At 42.1% G+C, this 21,695-nt stretch overlaps 1 protein-coding gene across 9 annotated transcripts in view; it reads left to right on the top strand.

Annotated features, from left to right (window-relative positions):
• ARHGEF3 (Rho guanine nucleotide exchange factor 3) overlaps nucleotides 1-21,695 on the top strand; it is a 344,332-nt gene that overhangs the window by 305,869 nt on the left and 16,768 nt on the right. For all 9 annotated transcript variants that reach the window (XM_034956705.3, XM_055110969.2, XM_057301996.2 and 6 more), the window contains 5 exons: nucleotides 10,767-10,937; nucleotides 12,352-12,414; nucleotides 14,524-14,620; nucleotides 14,788-14,864; nucleotides 20,467-20,724. In XM_034956705.3, the coding sequence (XP_034812596.1) occupies nucleotides 10,767-10,937; nucleotides 12,352-12,414; nucleotides 14,524-14,620; nucleotides 14,788-14,864; nucleotides 20,467-20,724 (666 nt within the window). The remainder of the gene's footprint in view (nucleotides 1-10,766; nucleotides 10,938-12,351; nucleotides 12,415-14,523; nucleotides 14,621-14,787; nucleotides 14,865-20,466; nucleotides 20,725-21,695) is intronic.

Genomic DNA, 21,695 nt, shown 5'->3' with positions numbered 1-21,695 from the left:
TCATTATATATTTCTGTTATACTTGAATTTTTTAATATGTATTACCTTTGCAACCAAATAAAAATGAATAAGATTAGAAAATCTTCTATGATAAAATACACTACAGAGAGAGTTTAGCAATGACCTGAGGGGTCGTCAAGGAAGGCTGCTTAGCAAGGGTGGAGGGATTTGGGTTGGGCCTGGAATGGCTCACAGATGATAAGGATGAAAGGGAGGAAGCGTTTCAGGCTTCAGAAGGGAATATGGGATGGCTGATGCCATCTAGATGTAAGAAATAATAAGTAAGAAATTACCCAAGCATATGTGCTGATTTCCATGTCTGGCAACCATGATTTCCTTCTCCAAGGACCTCAAACTTTGTCCCTTGGTCCAAGGTCATAAATTTTCTATAACTAACTTATTTGGCTGACATGGAGATGAGCTTGGGGGTGGAAGGCACATGTGTGTTAGGGAAAGCAACCAGAAACCAGACTGTCTTGTAATGGGTATCCAAGGGAGAGGATACAATCATGGGTTCTTAGTTTCTCTTTCTGGTTGGGCCAGTAAAGCCCCTTCCTTATCCCTCTTTTCCGCTTATCACTGGAAACAGAAACTAAAAACCATGGCTTCAGGCTGCTAAAAGCCTAAAACAAAACAAACAGAACAACAACAAAATAAGGCAAGTTGGACAAGCTTGGAGAGTATAGCTGACAAGTTATCTGTAGTCCATCTCAAGAGGAACTCCTGATTCTCTGCTGTTCTTTACTATTCCTGGAGTAGTAGAATATTACTGTTTACTGTTCCTGGAAGCCACTGTAAATAGTTGATATTGGGCCGGGTGCGGTGGCTCATGCCTGTAATCCTAGCACTTTGGGAGGCCGAGACAGGCAGATTGCCTGAGCTCAGGAGTTCAAGACCAGTCTGGGCAAGATGGTGAAACCCTGTCTCTACTAAAATACAAAATATCAGCTAGGCTTGGTGGCAGGCGCCTGTAATCCCAGCTACTAAGGAGGCTGAGGCATGAGAATTGCTCGAACCCGGGAGGCGGAGGCTGCAGTGAGCTGAGATCATGCCACTTCATTCCAGCCTGGGCAACAAAGCGAAACTCTGTCTCAAAAAAAAAAAAAAAAAAAAAAAAAAATTTGTTGACTGTTGTAATTTAAAGCTTGTCATTTTTTATTTAGTAATAACACTCATTAGTGTAGTATCTATGATGAACCAGGTTCTGCACAAAGTACCTTATGTTCATGGCCTCATATCGTCTTCTCCAAAACTCTGCAAGACAGGATTCATCACCACTTATAGGGAGAGATCTGAAGGTTTAAAATTGTACCCAAGGTCACACAGCTGGTAAGTGCCAGAGCTGGGATTCCGTAGGGTGTTCAGAGTGCCTCTCCTGCCTAGGCTTATCACAAAAAGTCAAAGTTTGGTCATAATAAAGCCTGAAGTTTGTCAGGATTTAAAAATAGTCACCAGACTTTTGAGTTGGAGCATCCCACCTCACTGCTGTTCACCTTCTGTGGCAGGGAGAGTCATCATTTCCATTTCAGCTTGTGGAATATCTTGTCATTAACATTCTCATGCAAAAGCCATTTTATGGTGCCCAATGAAGATGGTTGAGCTACTGCCCCAAGCCTCTGGAAGCCTTCCTAATTTTGGACTTGCACTATGCAAATTGTATAATATTTTCTCCACACCTAAGCCAAATATTTTCTTCAGCTTTTCATTCATTCTACTCAGAATATCTCCAAGCTACAGAAGGGTTTCTTGTTGTACTGGGTCTTTGAGGTTTGACATTTATTGATTATGAATTAATTGGGTGCCCTTTTACCATGGTTTTAATGTGCATCAATCTGAATCAGATTGTAAATATGTGGTTTTATGTTTATTGCACCATTTCTAACTCAGTGTTCATTGTCTTTCATGTTCGTCAACTGACTGTGTTTCTTCTTAGTTAATATTTCTTCATTAAAGAAAGTCTGGAAAATAAATGTAGAGAATTAAAAGATGAAAATAAAAATCAGCCAGGTGCAATGGCTCACACCTGTAATTCCATCACTTTGTGAGGCTGAAACAAGAGGATTGCTTGAGGCCAGGAGTTCAAGACTAGCCTGGGCAATATAGTAAGGCCCTGTCTCTACAAAAAATAAAATAAAATAAAATCAAAAAATTAAAAATAAATAAAAATTTAAAAAGAAAACAAAAATTATCCATAGTCCCACCATCCAGGGGTGTAACCCCTGTTAACATTTTGTTGTATTTCAAATTGGGATCTTTCTTCTCTCACTTAACTCTGCATGTGAGGCTCTCTCCTTATCATTAAGCTTTTCTCAAAAAGAATGTTTCTTAACAACTGTTTAAGGTTCCCTTTTATTGTTGCAGAGTAATTTGTTTAATCCCTATTGTAGAACATTTTAGGCTGTTTCCAGATCTTTTATAAACAACAGTGTCCTGCTGAGGGCTTTTCTTTCCCTAGGAGTTATCCTAATGGAAGTCCCTCTAGGAGCCATTTGGCCCAGGTAGTTCAGAAAGATGTGTCTGCTGTTTGCTAATGAATGAAAGCACATATAAACAAGCACAATAGTGGCAGTGTGGTCTGTGGTATGACAATGATAGGTAACTACCATTCCTGCTGACCAAGTGCCAGGGACTTGGCCAAGCCTCTTGTGTACTTTATCTTATCCAATCCTCACTACAACTTTGTGAGGTACTTATTATTATGCACCTTTTAGAGATGAGGAAACTGAGACCCAGAGAGATGAAAGGTCTCTCAGCCATTGAATCAACTTGAAGCCATGCCTCTTTTACTCCAAAGCCTATGTTCTTCACCCAAATCCATGTTTTGGAGTCAAACAATTGCACTCAGTTCCTATTCCAACACTTAACTTGTGCCACTCACTTACCACTCTGCTACTCAAATTTCTCATCTATTAAAAGGGGGAAAATACAAGAACCTGCCCAATGCCTCTCCTAGGATTAGCATGAGGGTCAAATGTGACAGAGACCACACAGTTGGGAAGTGTTACTTCTCACTTAACATTAATTTCTGTAATGGAGCCTCATAGGAGATTCCTCCAGGATGCTGTTGGTTAACATTTTCCTGTCCTGGCCATTATTGCTGTACATTTTGGTTTAACCCACCGCAGTGGCAACATAGGAAAGTGTTTTCCTCTTACAGTCCCACCCCAACCTCCAATCCCTGATAATAAACCATCTGCTACAAAATAGCAATATGGTTAGGATGGTAAGTGTGGAGAATTTCCTTGGCTTGAATACTTTATTGGAGCATGTTATCTGTGGCTGTGGAAAACGGTTTTTGGAAAAGGGCAAGGGAGGACTCCACTGAACAGGCAGCATTAACAAATCAGATCTGTCCCATCATGTCTACCTGCTGGGTTTACATTTCCTCTGACACGTGTAAAGCGCACATGCCACCCCCCTCCCCCAACCCCCGGCAGACAGTCTGTTTTGCATCTGCAGCATCTTTTCCACACATCCAGCTTGGGCATAAACTTGAGCACCATTTCCTCAATCTGCATTATCTCTGTTTTATGGTCATTGTTGTTTTAGCTGCCAGCAATTATGAGATTGCAGTTTTTGACTCATTTGCTAAGCCAGATTCCCTCATGGAAACTCTTGCTTGTCCTGGAATATTTTTCACTCCAGTCCCAGCATCCCCACACCCAGGGAGATCTATGTATGTGCTTCTGTTTTTATGTGGTCCTGCCCAAGGCCAGGTCCCTCACTTTGAGGTGGGCCTCTCCTAGTTACCGTGGACTGGCGTTTCTCACCCCAGGAACATTTGGCAATGTCTGGAGGTGTTTTGGTTGTCATAACTGGGCTGGCTGTGCTGCTGGCATCTGGTGGTTAGAGGCCAAAGATGATGCGAAATACCCTACAATGCACAGGAGAGCCTTCCACAATAAAGAATCTCTAGTCCAAAATGTTGTGGTGGCCAAGTTGAGAAACTTTCTACAGGCCAAGAAGTAAACTACAGTTCATTTATTTGGGCACATGTACCCCGCTACACTATGAATCTTATCCTAGGGCAATTAGGGTAGGATATTGGTTAAATATTGGGGCAGGGAGGTTGGCCTGAAATAGACCAGACTTGGATTGTCATTCTGACAGGTTTTAAATAATAAAGCACCATTCATTAGCTGTGTGACCTTCAGCAAAGTGTCACCTTCTCTGAGCCTCAAGTTTCCTTGTCTGTAAAGAGGACAGAATCATTACCTCTCAGATAAGCAGGGCTCTAAAGCTGCCCTCACAGTGCCCAGCACATAGCAAGCATAACATTTAATCATTAAGCAAAAGTTGTTGAGGTCTTACTATATCAGTTGCTGATGAATCCATCAGTGAATAGAGGAGGTAGATATGCCTGCCTTCAAGGAGTTTACCTTCTATTGGAAGGAAATAGACATGAAAGAAACAAACAAACCTATAAATACAGCACATGTTGAATATAAAAAAAAAGAGAAGGGCAGAGGGTGTGTAGATGGACAGTGGCAGGGATGCTGATAGGGATGTGACTGTTCTTCTCTCTAAAGAGGCATCCTCTTGGAGTTTTTTTCTTCTAGTAGTAGTTGCCTGTTCCTCCCTCAACTCTAGTTCTCTCATGTAGTTTTTCCCAGTGGTACTGATGATGGGTTCAGGGGTAGCTCATGGTATGTGGTCAGTGCTGTTATGAACACCTGCCCATCACCCATGTGCTGTCCCCAGACCAGACCAGCTGCTGCCCCTTTTCCCCGGGGCCAGCCGGCTGCTGACCACTCACTGGTTTGGTATTCTTTTATTATTATTCTTTTTTATAGAGACAGGGTCTTGCTACATTGCCCAGGCTGGTATCAAACTCCTGGCCTCAGGTAATCCTCCCATCTCGGCCTGTCAAATTGCTAGACTTACAGGTGTCAGTAACCTCACCTGGACAAATGGTTGGCATTCTTTATTCCTCCCTTGGGATTCTTTCAATATCCAGTCCCTTCTGAGTGGAGTAAGAAAAAATGATTCTTTTAATCCAGCCTAATTAAAGGTGTAAATTTGAAATTTGATTGGTCAGATATCAGCCATTATTCCTAAAACTGAGCAAATGCATTCTCTCTCTTTCCTTAACTAGATTTATATTCCTAGAAGGCAGGAGCTGGATCCCATCTCATTGAAACCTCCCCAAAATGCATGTCTTGCATGTAAACAGTAGATGCAGTCCCCATAGTAGAAAGAGCTCAGGCTCTGTTGGAACCAGATCTGGTTTTGAATCTTAGCCTCCCTCAACCTCAGTTTCCTCCTCAGTAGAATGGGAATAAACCCCCAACTTGCAGGGTGGTTGTGAGAATCAGAGAGAATATATCAGAAGTGCTAAGTGTAGGCAAAGCACATAAAAGACCCTCTGTGATATCCCCCATAGTACCCTGAGCCCAGCAATCACTAGGGAAACGCAAAGCAAGAAATTCATAGTGGTAGAGCTCACCTAGTACAGCTTACTGCTCTCTTTTTTCCCATGCCGCAGCAGAAGACAATCTCCAACTCTCTGGGAAATTTTTAAATAAATTAATTAAAATATGCTCAATCTTACCTTCAAAACACAAAACTGAAATTAAGGTATAGTTGTTTAACCTATCAGATTGATAATAATACCTTGTTGATGAGAGTGTGAGCAAAGTGTACTATTATGTACCTATCTGAGGAATATAAAGTTGAATAGCCTATTTGGAGGTCAACTTAGTGGTACATCTCAAACATTAAAATGTTCATACTTCTTAGACCAAGGAATTCCACTTAAGGAATTCCTGCCTTTTAGAAGTATCAGCAGAAATACACAACGCATGTTCACTGAGGCACTTTTTGTAATAGCCAGACACTGGAAACAATTTTAATGTCCATCAGTTGTGGATTGATTAAATCAATAGATCTGTCCAGACTATGGGAGGGATACTAATTCTGCAGCCATTAAAAAGAATACGTGAATTTGAGGTAATGGAAATGTTTTGGAACTAAATAGAGATGGTAGTTGTACAACCTTGTGAATATACTAAATAGCACTGAATTGTTCACTAAAAAATGGTTAATTGTAGGCTGGGCACAGTGGCTCATGCCTGTAATCCCAGCAGTTTGGGAGGCTGAGGCAGGAGGATATCTTGAGGCCAGAAGTTCAAGACCAACCTGGGCAACACAGCAAGACCCCATGTCTACTAAATCAAAAATACAAAAGTTAGCCAGGCACTCGCTTAGCGGTGGCACTCATCTATAATCTCAGCTACTCAAGAGATTGAGGTGGAAGCATCACTTGAGCCCATGAGTTTGAGGTTACAGTGAGATATGGTTGCACCACTGCACTCCAGTATGGGCAACAGAGCAAGACCCATCTCCAAAAAAACAACAACAAAAAAGTAATTGAGTTATGTAAATTTCACCTCAAGATACTGTCAAGTAGAAAGAGAAAACATTCTCGGCCAGGCGCGGAGGCCCACGCCTGTAATCCCAGCACTTCGGGAGGCCAAGGCAGGCGGATCACGAGGTCAGGAGATCGAGACCAACATGGTGAAACCCCATCTCTACTAAAAATACAAAAAAATTAGCTGGGCCTGGTGGTGAGCACCTGTAGTCCCAGCTACTTGGGAGGCTGAGGCAGGAGAATGGCGTGAACCCAGGAGGCAGAGCTTGCAGTGAGCCGAGATCGTGCCACTGCACTCCAGCCTGAGCGACAGACCGAGACTCCATCTCAAAAAAAAAAAAAAAAAAAAATTCAGTTTTCTATGAATGTTAACAAATGCATGGAAAAAGTTTGAAAAGAGCTAGAACAAACTTAACAGTTGTTACTTCTAGGAGATAGACTTGGGGAAATGAGGGCATTTGTACTTAATTTTATATACTTTTGTAATGTATGAGAATTTAAAGTTAGCATACATTATTTTCAAACTGGTAGGGGGAGTTTAAAGTTAGCCAAGGACTGAAAATATAACAGGATAGGAGGTTGATTCTCTCAAGTGAAAGTGGAAACTTTCATTTTGAAGTTTCTGTGTGTGTTTCCTTTCTTTCTGCTCTTTAATTCTTAACTCAGCTGCCATCAGAACTGCAAACTGGGTTGAGCAAGTTACTTAATGACTCACTGCACTTGTTTTGACCTTTTAATGCTTGTGGCTAATTGATTCCGAGTGCTGGGGATCTGTGTGCATTTAGTTCCTGGTTACTGTTTACAAGGGACTGTTTTTAAGAGATCACAAGGATTTGTAAGATACCATTAGTGAACTGTGTATTTGGTGCAAGTACTTTCTTGACCTGCATAGGGCTGGTCCAGCCATCATGAGCTCATTAGTGAGCCCAGGAGCACCCCCACTACTTGTGCCAGCCTAAGGGGCTTGTGTTGCTACTTGCAGAGTGAGTGTCCTGCTTCCAGAAGGTTGTGGTAATACCCTGAAGCTCTTTGGAAGTTTCTTTTTACATTTTTCTTTTATTCTTACATATATATCTATATATATATTTTTTTAATTTAGAACTGAAATGAGGTCTTGCTATGTTGCCCAGAGTGGTCTCGAACTCCTCAGCTCAAGCCATCCGCCTACCTTGGCTTCCCGAAGAACTGGGATTACAGACATGAGCCACCAAGCCCCGCCTCATTTTCTTTTTTTTTTTTTCCTTTAGAGGGAGTCTTGCTCTGTCGCCCAGGCTGGAGTACAGTGGCGCAATCTCAGCTTACTACAATCTCCACCTCACGGGTTCAAGCAATTCTTCTGCCTCAGCTTCCCAAGTAGCTGGGATTACAGGCACCTACCATCACGTCCAGCTAATATTTTTTTGTATTTTTAATAAAGACAGGGTTTCACCATGTTGTTCAGGCTGGTCTTGAACTCCTGACCTCAGGTGATCCTCCTGCCTCAGCCTCCCAAAGTGCTGGGATTACAGGCGTGAGCCACCACGCCCGGCCATTTTAGACACTTTGGGAGGCCGAGGCGGGCGGATCACGAGGTCAGGAGATGGAGACCACCCTGGCTAACACAGTGAAACCCCGTCTCTACTAAAAATACAAAAAATTAGCCGGGCGTGGTGGCAGGTGCCTGTAGTCCCAGCTACTTGGGAGGCTGAGGCAGGAGAATGGTGTGAACCCGGGAGGCGGAGCTTGCAGTGAGCTGAGATCGCGCCACTGCACTCCAGCCTGGGCGACAGAGCAAGACTCCATCTCAAAACAAAAAAAAAAAAGCTAAAAATGTATAAAGGAGGACAGAAATCACTCATAATGTCAACATGAAACAACACTAGAATTTTGTGATGTTCCCTTTATATCTTTGCTCATGTGCATTTTTTGCATAACTATAAAATGTTCACATATAGATTTTTAATCCTGATTTTATTTTAGGCTACATAGAAGGGGTGTTTACATTTTAAATTATCTCTGAATTGTCTAGATAATATTCCATCCAGCAGGTAATTATAACTTTTTTTTTTTCTGAGACGGAGTCTCACTCTTGTCGCCCAGACTGGAGTGCAGTGGCACGATCTTGGCTCACTGCAATCTCCGCCTCCCGGGTTCAAGCGATTCTCCTGCCTCAGCCTCCTGAGTAGCTGGGATTACAGGCACATGCCACCACGCCCCGGCTAATTTTTGTACTTTTAGTAGATACGGGGTTTCACCATGTTGGCCAGGCTGGTGTCAAACTGCTGACCTCAGGTGACCCACCCACCTCGGCTTCCCAAAGTGCTGGGATTACAGGCGTGAGCCACTGTGCCCAGCCACTTATAACTTATTTAACAATGCCCTTATGTTGAATAGTTTTTTTTAAATTTTTCTTTACTTTCTGGAATTTTATTGTTGAATCTCAGAATAACTGGGAACTACCTTAGAATGCCTTTGTGATGAAGGCTCATATGTCATAAGCAAATTCAATTCCTGACCTCAGGAAGTTTCTAGTTAAGAGCAGGTGACCAATAATTATAATCAAGTATGATCATTGCTATATCAGAAGTATGTCTGAATTGCTCTGGGGGAGGAGGATGGAAGAATGTTGGTGAAGACTTCTTAGAGGAGGTGCTGTTTGAGTTACATCCCGAGGGCAGTTAAGAGTTAGCCAGCTATGGCCGGACACAGTGGCTCATGCCTGTAATCCCAGCACTTTGGGAGGCCGAGGCGGGCGGATCACGAGGTCAGGAAATCAAGACCATCCTGGCTAACATGGTGAAACCCTGTCTCTACTGAAAATACAAAAAATTAGCCGGGCGTGGTGGCGGGCGCCTGTAGGCCCAGCTACTCAGGAGGCTGAAGCAAGAGAGTGGCGTGAACCCAGGAGGCGGAGCTTGCAGTGAGCCGAGATCGCACCACTGTACTCCAGCCTGGGCGAGAGAGCGAGACTCTGTCTCAAAAAAAAAAAAAAAAGCCAGCTATGAAGTGATGGAAACATTCCAGGAAGAGAAGATTGTTTGAAGGGAGTACAGAGGGATGGCAAAGCATGACATATTTAGGGAATGACAGATAGCCTAGTATGGTTGGAGAAATGGAGGCTCATGGATGAGTGGCAGGATGGGATCCTAAATATGGAGACTGTGGTCAGATTACAAGAGACTTCCTGTGCCAAGCTGAGGAGTTGAAACTTCCTGCTGAAGGCCACAGAGAGCCATGGCAGGGAACACTTCCTAAATAACAATGTGGTTTTGGAGCACAGCAACCTCATTGCTTTGGCAAAGTCTCCAATAAGTGTGATGAAATCTTCTAGGATGAAGACTGAAAATGATGCACTCAGCTTTCTTCTGGATCATTTGTATTTGTCATGAAAAGCATTTTGGTAGCATGTTTAAGTCACACAGGTGGACTTCGGATGGTTAGACTGCCCCAGAGTCTACTGCGGCCTCTTTGGGAAATAGGAAAATACCTCAGTGACAGGAATCATGTGCTGCAAAGATGGTATTTAGTATGTGTATTAGTCAGGACTTTTCAAGTTGACAGAACCCCAACTGAGATAATAGAAAGGGAAATGTCTTTCTATATGTAATGAAAATGTCTAAGGGTGGTTCTTTCTGGTTTCAGGCACAGTAGGATCCAGAGGCTCAAGCAGTATTGGTAAAGCTTGCTCCCTTCCTGCCTCCATTGGTCACTCCATCCTTCATTCTGGGTCTCTTTATTCTCTCCTGTAGCAGACAGATGCTTCTGTGTAACTAGGGAGAGTTGCTGCTGGAAGGCCCTGCTTGTGTTCTCTCTTGAACTCACAATCCCAAAGGAATACTCTTTCTTCCTTTCTCCCGTAACTCATGTGACAAATTTCAGGGAATCACATGCTCATCCCTGAACTAGGATGGTGGAATACTCTATTGGTCAGGTCTGGGGGTGCCCACCAAAACTATATGTAATAGGATACCCAAAGTTAGTGGGATTCTATTTATAGAAGGAGGAGAGTAGGAGTACTGGCCAAATGTTTAAATAAATAAAGGCCATCCACTATTGTTATCTCTTGTTCTTTTAAAGAGGGGAGATGTCTGTCCAGTGGAAAAAAGTAGAGCTCATCACGTATCCAAGAACTGCCTTCATGCGTGAGTTTGGCCTGATATGTGCTTGCACTATAGTCCACTTGGTATCCAGGTCACACAGAACGGATACTCCCAGCACATGTTCCAAAGCAGCCCCCTGTCCAATTTTCCTTAGCACGTAGGCTCAAGACAATGCCCCACTTCCCAAAGGCCTTGTGGCAATGTCCTCTTTTTCTTTCACATATATGATTTATGTTCCGTCAACGACAGGAAACTGCTCAAAGATCCACCCAGTCCTGCCGCTGCCCCCGTGATGGTTTGTTTTTCTCATTGTTTAGCGCTCCATTAGCTTCCGCAGTGAGAGCCGCCCTGACATCCTCGCCCCCCGACCCTGGTCCAGAAATGCCGCCCCCTCGAGCACGAAACGGAGAGATAGCAAGCTGTGGAGTGAGACCTTCGATGTGTGCGTCAATCAGATGCTTACATCCAAGGAAATCAAACGTCAGGAGGTAGGCTCGGGGCCCATGGAGCTGGCTGTGTGTCTGGAACAAAGGTGCATTGCAGCGTCAGCCATGCTGGAGTTTGCGCCTTAGTCTCCAAATCAATTCTTCATTGCGTTTGCAGAAGGACAAACAAGAGTGTCTGACCTTGGGGAAGGAACTGAGAAACCAGAAACCAGCTGGGAGGGTGTGGCCCCCACTTTAAAAAGAAACTGATGTGAAAATATGAATTTACAAGAAGATGAAACCAAGTGTCTATTTAGGATTCTGAAGTTCACAAAAATAATCATTTTAGTTATATTTTGTTAGCAACTTATAGACTATTTTAAAATATTCATTTTACATAACTTTGATTCAGCTTCGTGGAAAACTTCCTTTCTATAGAATCCAGTTAATTTCATTCCCGGTGAGTTTTCTGTATCAATTGCCCTAAATGACTCTGATAATATTACCCTGTATAGAAGAGCTTGTTTAAGTGCTTGTGCCAGGCTGTGCTGAGCACTTCATGTGTGCATCATCTGATGAGATCCTTGGAGTATCCAGCTCAGGGTTGTGCCTCCACCTGCTTTGTCCTCAGTTTACCAAGCAGTCCCAGGTGGAGGGAGCTTTCAAAGCCTGACCGCTGTTTCCCTATATCCTGAAACACAGTAGACCCTGAAATATCGTTACAAACTTGTACTCCTTTAATAATGTAATGTTTGCTGACAGTTTGACTTCCCAGATGGAAGTGAAAGAGTGTTCTGTGCATCATAGCTCTTTAGCATGATGGCTTAATAGAGCCAAATTAGAAACGGTCCATTTACGTACTCTTCCACACAGCCAGCTCCTATAATTTTATTTGTTGTACCTGTGGGGCTGAGAAGTGGTTTAGAATGAATTAACTTCACCAGGTTGTATTTGGAGTGATAAAATGTTGGATTCTTCCTACAATCTCAGCCTCAAGGCAGTGGATAATACAAATAAAACTTTCTGCTGAGATTCGCCTTCTGTCGAGTAGAAGAAAAAGTGGGGATGGCCCAGTTAATAATACTGCCACATCCATTATCTAGAAGAGCCTCTGAATCACTTCTTATGATGGCCTCTCACAACAAGGGTACCAAATCCATGGCTCACACTGTAATTATTTTACCTAAAATAGTTCCCTCTTGTTCAGCTGCATCAAAGTTCTGTAACATGAAACATGACTTTTTGGACTAGAAATGTGTAGAAACTTTCTCCCACAAACAGAGAAGCACAATATGCAGCAGTTTTGCAATATCTTTTCATTGCAGGTTTAAGCATAGATGCATTTGCTTCAGGTTAACGTAACTTAAAATACTTAAATATGTAAATTTGGGGTTTTGAGTGGTGGAGCCAGCACTATTTGAATATGGTCTTGTAAATGAAGGGAGAATTCAGTGAATATGTTTATCTTTCCTTGCAGGCGATCTTTGAGCTTTCCCAAGGAGAAGAAGACTTGATAGAAGACTTGAAATTAGCAAAAAAGGTAAATTTAAATCTAGCAGTCATTTGAGTCAAGTCACATTTTTTTCTTGAGTAATTTCACAACCCTAAAGTGGTGCTTCATGAGAACTGTCTTTATGACTAAGACTGGTCTGCTACCACACACCAAGCAGTGGGGAAAGTGTTTCAAAACAAGAGGGCAGAATAGCTCTCCAGACCTGGCACCTTTAGGGGTTTACCTCTGTATGTCTCTAATGCATGTCAAAGAATACTTCAGCTTAAATCAGAAAGTGTCCATGGAGGCCTCGCCTTATGTATATTTCATTGTCCTAGAAGTCTCATATGTAGGACTCTTTGCCCATAGGAGAGAATGTGTGCATGTCTGAAACTTGAACTGAGTCTTAGAAATAAAGCCATTTGAATCTCAAAAGTGAATAAAGTGAAATGAGGCAATTGCATACTATCATATAAGTTGGGGTCTTTTATATAGGAATTTGTTTTCTAATCAACATTTTGTGTGGGGAGGAGGAGGACAACAAACCTTCCTCAAAAACATTTTCGTTCCAGTGGCACAGCCCCCCAACTACATGGCTTGGAGGCTAAAATCCAGACTCCTTCATCTGATATTCACAGCCTCCTCGAAGAATCACAGGGTTGGAAGGCTACATCCCTTCTTTTAAGGGTTTTTAGTCTTTCTGCTAAGATGAAATTCCACCTCTAGCATTCCTGAGAGATGGCCACCCAAGCTTTGCTTGGTTGGACACAGCCAAGAAACTGAGTTTTAGGCAGAGCTGGAGGAGGAGGAGATCAGAGAGGACAAAGAAGTTATTTCACTCTGAGAGTTATCATGCTGGTGTCTAACTCCCCTTTCCTGCATCAAGATTTGCCAAACTCAAGCACCTTCAGGTGTTTCCCAGCCATCCTTTTGCTCATGGTGGCCCTACCTTCCTAGAAACTTTTCTCTTTCGTTTCAACCATTCATATCCACCCATCCTTCAGGAACCAGCTCAAATCTCAGTTTATTCTTACATAACATTTATTGCCTCCTTCTCTGTACCAAGCAGCTTATCTTCAAAACTTCCCTTGGCCACTCCAGCTTTAATTCTCTGACCTTCTAGAGCAGTTTTGATTTGATGGCTTTTTGCTGTCATGTGACATCAGTCTGGTTTTTAATCTTTAATTTTTAAACATAAGCCGGGTCCGGTGGCTCACACCTGTAATCCCAACACTTTGGGAAGCTGAGGCAGGAGGATCACTTGAGGTCAGGAGTTCAAGACCAGCCTGGCCAACATGGTGAAACCCTGTCTCTACTAAAAAATACAAAACTTAGGCTGGGTGCTGTGGCTCACACCTGTAATCCCAGCACTTTGGGAGGCCGGGGCGGGCAGATCACGAGGTCAAGAGATCAAGACCATCCTGGCCAACATGGTGAAACCCTGTCTCTACTAAAAAGTACAAAAAAAAAGAAAAAAATATTTTTTAAACATAGATTTAGTTTTCCATGAGATCAGAAACTAAAATATAAACTAGAAAATATTTTAGTTTTTCTTATCTTCCCCATTAGCTTTATAAAATTCCTTGAAGGTAGGAGACTTTTAAGTCTTTGTGTTCTATTTTAGTGCCCTGGGTATAACTGTGTATTCTTGTTGTTTAATTTTCTCTAGTAAGAGGTGATAGGATTATCACCTTTGCTCTCTTTGCTCAAATCAGTAGTAAAGGATACCAATCACTGTTTCTTTCCTCTTTTTCTTTATTTTAAATACGTACTAATTGAAAAAAGAATCTGCTGGTAGCTAGTTTTGAATAAAGTGGGATTTTTTTTAAGAGGCAGGATCTTGATTTTGAAAACATTTTAACAGTCAAATCTGTTCTATACCTAGGATTTGTGCTCTTTCCTAGATATATGACATACTAGAATAAAAAAGCTTTTGAAAAATCTGCTTTGGTTTATCAACCACAAAGGCTTAAGGCAGTGCTGGTTTCTCCTCTCCTCCAGCCACACCTCTCTGCTGTTTCTGCAGCTTTATGGGAGAAGTTGTTAGAGAGCCAGAAGTTTTGTTATTGGATAGGACCTCTCAGGAGCCACTTACATGAACAATGTACTTCCTCTGATTTTAAACATGTGCTTCCATCTCTTGCCGTTTTTGTGCAGGCCTATCATGACCCCATGCTGAAACTCTCCATAATGACAGAACAAGAGTTGAATCAAATTTTTGGAACACTGGACTCTCTAATTCCTCTACATGAAGGTATAATTTTGTTCCCAGGATGAGTCGTGACTTGTAGCGTTAACTGAGTTGTCTTATAATGAGTGAGTGATTATTAATTGCCTGCAATGTGAATAACCCAGAACCTACTTCCAGCCCTGTTCATATTTGAATGCCTAACAAATAAGCATCTGTTTGTTTTTTGCCAGAGCTCCTTAGTCAGCTTCGAGATGTTAGGAAGCCTGATGGCTCGACTGAACATGTTGGTCCCATCCTCGTGGGCTGGGTAAGAAAGTTCTCTGGTCTTTATTGAAGATAAATTTCAGTAATATAGATGGGAGTTTCATTTTAGCTAGACTTTTTTTATTTTTATTTTTATTTTTTTACAAATATTGGTTTCACATCAGAAAAAAAAAATCCTAGTAAAATTTTAATTAAATTTAAGTTTTGTATCTTTAAAGCATGAAAATAGTTTTTTTCTTATTACAAATTTATTGCATTTAAAAGTAACAGGGCCTTTTGCAACAAAATAAGTAAAGGTACACATGAAACTATTACTAGTTTCATATCAAAATAAAACTAGTTAATATTCCATCAGGCCAATCGCTAATATAATATACTCCAATAAAAATTTATTGACATATATCCACTACCAAAAAAAAAAAAAAAAAAAACTTGTCATGCTATTAAAAAAAAATTCTCATGGTCAAAATGTAGTTTTATAAACAAGATCATAAGTAAAGGTTGCTAATGTTTAGCATATTAAAAAAAAACTGTATAGGCCATAAAAAAAATCTCATGGTCAAAATGTAGTTTTATAAACAAGATAATAAGTAAAGGTTGCTAATGTTTAGCATATATACCATGCTAAGTAATTTATAGGAGAGCTGGGTATATGGTGACCTTCATCCTAATATAATCCATTCCTTTTCCTAATTAAATAAAAAGAAATAAGCTGTGATCTTAGATTAGGAGTCCTAAATTTATGATCCTGGGGCTGGATTTGTGTTTTATTGTGTACTTAAAGTTGTTTGTTTGTTTCACTTACGCTAGACAAGGCGTGTGCTCTTATTTTGCCTCAGTCCCCACCGCTCCCTATTCTACACATTTATGTTTCCTTCTGTGAGTGCTTGAATGGTCCACCCCAGTTCCAGGTGTTTTTCATTTGTTATAAAGCAGATAATGAGAGGAGATTACTTTGCTGACTTATTCCAGGCAAGATTAGGTCTCTCATCACTCTGTTGCACACAGTATTCCAGAAAAATAGGCAGGAAGTACCACAACAGCTAATATTAGAGATTATTTCACTGTTTGGAGAGTGTTGTGAAGGTTATAAATCCTACTGTTGCTATGTGAGTTCTCTTTATTCTGTTACATCTGCATTTTAATCTTCCTAAAACCTTTCAGTTAACATGCCTTGATAACACATAGATGTGCAGAAAGTTTTAACATTGATCTTTTAACTTATGTTTCTCAATGACTGCCTTGATCAAGATACTTGATGAGAGTTTCATGACGTAAATAGCTTTAGTTCAGGAGTCAATTTTAGCACCAAGGCTGAAATATCCCAAGGGTATCCGAAAGGCAAGTAATGTTCTAAGATGAATAATTTAGAAAATATGCCTTAATATTTCAAGAGAGATCATTCATCTTATATTTTTGACTTTCATTTTATTATGAGCCATCGTAGATGTTTTAACTTCTTTAGCCCACAAAGAAATTTCTCCAAAGAGAGCCAGCCAACCGGAGACAGACAGAGACAAAGAAGGTATAATGAGTAGAGAGTGCCTCAATGTCTCTTAAACTTCCTGAGTCTGTGGACTGCTTTGATATGGGGGTAAATGGAGCAGTTAGGCCACACTCCAGAATTTGTAGGATAACTCCTCTGCTTTTGATGAGACAGCAGTACAGGACTACCTGGTTTCCTTAAGCATCATATGCAAATTGTCAGTTTATGCCAGAAGCAAAATTGTAGGAATTTGCCTTGTTAGTAACTTTTTGCTGAAATAAACATTTGTCACGTTTATTAGAAAATTGGTTTGATCTGGGAGCAGCTTTGCAGTCATTTTCTGTACATACCCAAAGGAAGTGTGACCATGCTGGCCCATTGCTATCTGGATGCTTCAGACATCAAATGAGGACTTGGATCTTGAAGAGCAGCCTAAAATTAAACAACTGGCCCGTTGTTGCCAGACTTCGTGAGAAATGGCCCTTATTTATCAGGCCTGACGAGCTGTTAAATGTTTTTCCTCTTTTAACTGCAGATGTGTCCGTCTGAGTGGGAACAGTAAACCTAGGGGTACATATGTTTGAGTTCTTGTATTTTTAACAGAACAAAATAAACATCTTAGTGGACTTTGGATGAGAAGAGTCCCATTCGACCCATGAAAAATTGATTTATTTTCTCCGCAAAGGAAAAAAGGGGGGTGGGGGGAGAACACTTTTAAACAAGTGAGCCTTCCAAGTGGGACAGCCCTGGCCAGTCCTTTTGACCTTAGAATGAATCAATTACTTTTACTTTGAAGACCTTAAACAGAGTGGTTGCTTTTTTTCAGGGAACTACCCCGGTTACTGAGAATCAGTGTCCCCGCTCCCTAATGGGTCAGCCTGTTTGAGTAAGCCTTCCCTAGCATAAAGAAACAACTTCCCAAGTGACTTATCTCTATGCCAATGTTTTTTCAATGATGAAATACTTTATAAGCTCTCCAAGGCAGAAAGTTCTCATGTTAATTTGTTGTCTCACTAAATTTTAATTCCCAAGAAAGAGCCAGAGTACATGGAAGCAAAAAAAAAAAAAAAAAAGATTTTTTCACAATATTAGGGGGATAAAAGAACTTCTTTAAAAAGTGAGTTTCCCTTATAAATTCTTGATAGTCTATTTAATAAAGAGATGGTGAATAGTTCAGAACTCTGAGGGTAAAGGGGAAGCAAGAACAAGCTTCAGACTCTCGTTTTGTCTCCAGCTGAGCAAGTAGCTTTGGTTCTCTAAACAACAGTTTCTTCAATAAAAATATTCTAGGGCCCAAGCACAGTGGCTCACGTCTGTAATCCCAGCACTTTGGGAGCCTGAGGCGGGTGGATCTCTTGAGCCCAGGAGTTGGAGACCAGCCTGGGCAACATGGCGAAACCCTGTCTCTACAAAGAAAATATTAGCTGGCATGGTGGTGCATGCCTGTAGCCCTAGCTATTTGAGAGGCTGAGGAGGGAGAATTGTTTGAGCCTGGGAAGAAGAGGCTGCAGTGAGCCATGATCATGCCACTGCTCTCCACCTGAGCAACAAAGGGAGACCCTATCTCGAAAACAAAGAACTTCTTGGGACAAGTAATAATAGCTAGTACTTACTGACTCTTAATCAGAAGCCAAGCTCCATGCTACACATTTTGTATGCTTTACCTCATTAAGGGAGAGGGGGACATTAGTATATACATTTTGTAGGTGGAGACACTGAGGCTTGGAAGAGTCACTGACAGCTGTGTGAGTTAGGCTTTGAACCTGATTCTCCCTATTTCTGAGTCTGTCCTTTTTTCCGAGGCAGTCTCACTCTGTCGCCAAGGCTGGAGTGCAGTGATGTGATCTCAGTTCATTGCAACCTTTGGCTTCTGGGTTCAAGCGATTCTTGTGACTCAGCCTCCCAAGAAGCTGGGATTACAGGCGTGCACCACTATGCCCGGCTAATTTTTATATATTTTAGTAAAGACGGGATTTTGCCACGTTGCCCAGGCTGGTCTCAAACTCCTGACCTCAAGTGCCTCCCAAAGTAATATGATTACAGGCGTGAACCACCGCACCCGGCCTAGTCTCTTTAACTGCATTTTCACCTCTCATTCTGAATAAGGGAGTGTCTGTATTTGAGAACCAGATCTTGTACATTATTCACCCTGTGTAGTTAAAGATCACTTGGGGCCTCTCCTAGCCGGTGACTGAACCAGATAGCCTTTCAGGTCATGCCCAGGAAATGAGCACCCTGTCAGGTGAGAGCACAGGACCAGAGCCCCATTTGGTTGCCATGGTAGCAGGGCAGCAGGATCACAGGGAGCAGTGGCCCATTGGACAGTGAGCAGCAGTGTGGTCGAGGTTCCTCGCTAGTTTACATCCAATGGTTACTGCTGATTTGTTTCTTCCTAATGAAAACATTGGGCATTTCCAGATCTTTTTAAAAGGTGAGGAAGTGGAAATTAAATGAAGAGGGCCTGAGGTCCTTTTTAATTAACTCTGAAAGTCTAAATTACAAGCCACAGTACCACGTTTGGGTTCTCTCTCTCTCTCTCTCTCTGTGTGTGTGTGTGTGTGTGTGTGTGCGCGCGCATGTATAAGTACCAATTATCATTACTTTCAAATAATAATAGCTAGTACTTACACAAATGTAAGGTTGAAGGAAAAAATGTCTGCAACTCTTTAACACAAGTAGAGATTTTTAATAACATGTAAGGAAGGTAGACATTTCAAAGGAATGTTAAGCTCAATAGTAAGCTTGTAAAATATTACTTTCCTGGTATCCTTTTTATGGTTTCATTCACTGAGGAAATAATTTCAATAAGAGGTGTAAAAGCAGCAGCAGAGTATTTAAAGTTTCAGATGCTGCCATACTTTATTTATTTTTATGTATTTATTATTTTTTTTTGAGACAGAGTCTCACTCTGTCGCCAAGGCCGGAGAGCAGTGGCATGATCTCGGCTCACTGCAACCTCTGCCTCCCGGGTTCAAGAGAGTCTCCTGCCTCAGCCTCCTGAGTAGCTGGGATTACAGGTGTGTGCCACCATGCCTGGCTAATTTTTGTATTTTTAGTAGAGACGGGGTTTCACCATGCTGGCCAGGCTGGTCTTAAACTCCTGACCTGTGATCCGCCTGCCCCGGCTTCCCAATGTGCTGGGATTACAGGCACAAGCCACTGCGCCTGGCCGCCATACTTTATTTTTAAGCAAGGTTCACAAACCATCAAATATTACCTAATCTTGTAATCCATTAAACATGCATTTATTTGTTCATTCAGAACACAGAGTGTCTGCCATATAGTAGGCCCAATGCAAAGTAGTGAGGATACAGAAATGAAAGACACTCCTTTGCCAGTGTCTTGCACTGAATCCCTCTGAAGAGCAGGTGTTACAAGGGACTAGGGCTTCCTAGTACAAGAGAAAGAAACAAAAGCAGTTAGGCCATTGGCTGCATTTGATTGCTTCTGGTAACTTTCTGGAGGCTGATAGCTCTTAGATTAGAACACCAAGGCAGAAAAAGTGGATGAGAACCTTTTCCGTTGAATCTCTGACATGGTGTTTGCACAGTGTGACTGATGGGATGTGTCAGAGAAATTAGCATTTTGCTAGAATGAAGGCAGTGAAGGTTAAATGTTCCAAAGTCTTTAAGCTTAAATTGTTCGTTACATAGTATTGTACAGGCTCACGCCTGTAATCTCAGCACTTTGGGAGGCCGAGGCGGGCGGATCACGAGGTCAGGAGATGGAGACTATGCTGGCTAACACGTTGAAACCCCATCTCTACTAAAAATACAAAAAATTATCCGGGCATGGTGGCGGGCGCCTGTAGTCCCAGCTACTCAGGAGGCTGAGGCAGGAGAATGGCGTGAACCCGGGAGGTGGAGCTTGCAGTGAGCCGAGATAGTGCCATTGCACACCAGCCTGGGTGACAGAGCGAGACTCCGTCTCAAGAAAAAAAAAAAATTACTTTGTGAAAGCAAGCCAGAGCCTAAGAAAATTGTCCACTGCCTGCCATGTTGAAGATTCCACTAGTTTCCTCCAGCCATGCAGATAAAGGAATGTCAGCCAGACCCAGAGACAAGTTAGGTGTTTGTTCAGTCCCAATAAATGACGCCACCGTAGCCTCAGAGCTCAATTATTTTGACATTCCAACCTTCTCTTTCTGTTTCCTTCTTAGCTCCCTTGCCTCAGCTCCTATGACAGCTACTGCAGCAATCAAGTAGCCGCCAAAGCTCTGCTGGACCACAAAAAGCAAGATCACCGAGTCCAGGATTTCCTACAGCGATGTTTAGAATCCCCCTTTAGCCGCAAACTAGATCTCTGGAATTTCCTCGATATTCCAAGAAGCCGCCTGGTAAAATACCCTCTGCTTCTCCGAGAAATCTTGAGGCACACACCAAATGATAATCCAGATCAGCAGCACTTGGAAGAAGCTGTAAGTTTGTCTGTTTCCTTCTCTCTCTTCTTGTTATTTCCACCATAATGGCTGGTGGATTGGGTCAGTGGGTGAATGGAAGAGTCCCTGGGTACTTAGTACTCAGGAATCTTGGGTTCCAGGCCTGGCACTGCCATCAACCATGTTTTGATTTTGCAAGTCACTTCTCATCTTTCTGCCTCAGTTTCCTAAACTGTAAAATGCAGTGCTTACATGAAACACGCTGTAAGGTCCCTTAGACAGTAAAATTCTTAATTTTATACAGGTGACTCTAATCTGGTGTTACAGTTGCTGTCTGTGAGGGACAAAATCTTTGTGTGTATTTTAAATTTTGTTTAGTTAGAAAATAATAAGTTGCCTTTTAGCCTAGCCCCAAAACTCATTTGTGAAGTGGACATCCATTTAAAATCTAGCTCCATTTAGCCCCCGATTACAGTGGCTTGCCTTGTCAAACCTCCTGCTCACTAGTGGGATCCTCACTCAGCAAATGTTTGTTGAGTGTGGGCCGGGCACGATGGCTCATGCCTGTAATCCCAGTACTTTGGGAGGCCGAGGTGGGCAGATCACTTGAAGCCAGGAGTTCAAGACCAGCCTGGCCAAAAAAGCAAAACCCTATCTCTACTAAAAATACAAAAAAAAAAATTAGCTGGGCGGGGTGGCATATGCCTATAATCCCAGCTACTCAGGAGGGTGAGGCACAAGAATCGCTTGAGCCCGGGAGGTGGAGGTTGCAGTGAGCTGAGATCATGCCACTGCAATTCCAGCCTGGGCAACAGAGTGAGACTCTGTCTCAAAAAAAAAAAAAAAAAAAAGGTTTATTGAGTGTGGGCTGGGTAATCTGGGAAATATATATTTTTCCCTAGCAGCAATAGAAGACGAGGAAAAATGGGGTGCACATCATGAGAATATTGTAAACTGTGAGCATTCCACCCAGAGAGCACCGTTCTGGTTGAGGTACTCTGCATAGTAGA

Source organism: Pan paniscus, chromosome 2 (assembly GCF_029289425.2).
Source record: "Pan paniscus chromosome 2, NHGRI_mPanPan1-v2.0_pri, whole genome shotgun sequence".
NCBI classification, from domain to species: Eukaryota; Metazoa; Chordata; class Mammalia; order Primates; family Hominidae; genus Pan; species Pan paniscus.
This window is presented reverse-complemented; position numbering and strand designations above follow the sequence as displayed.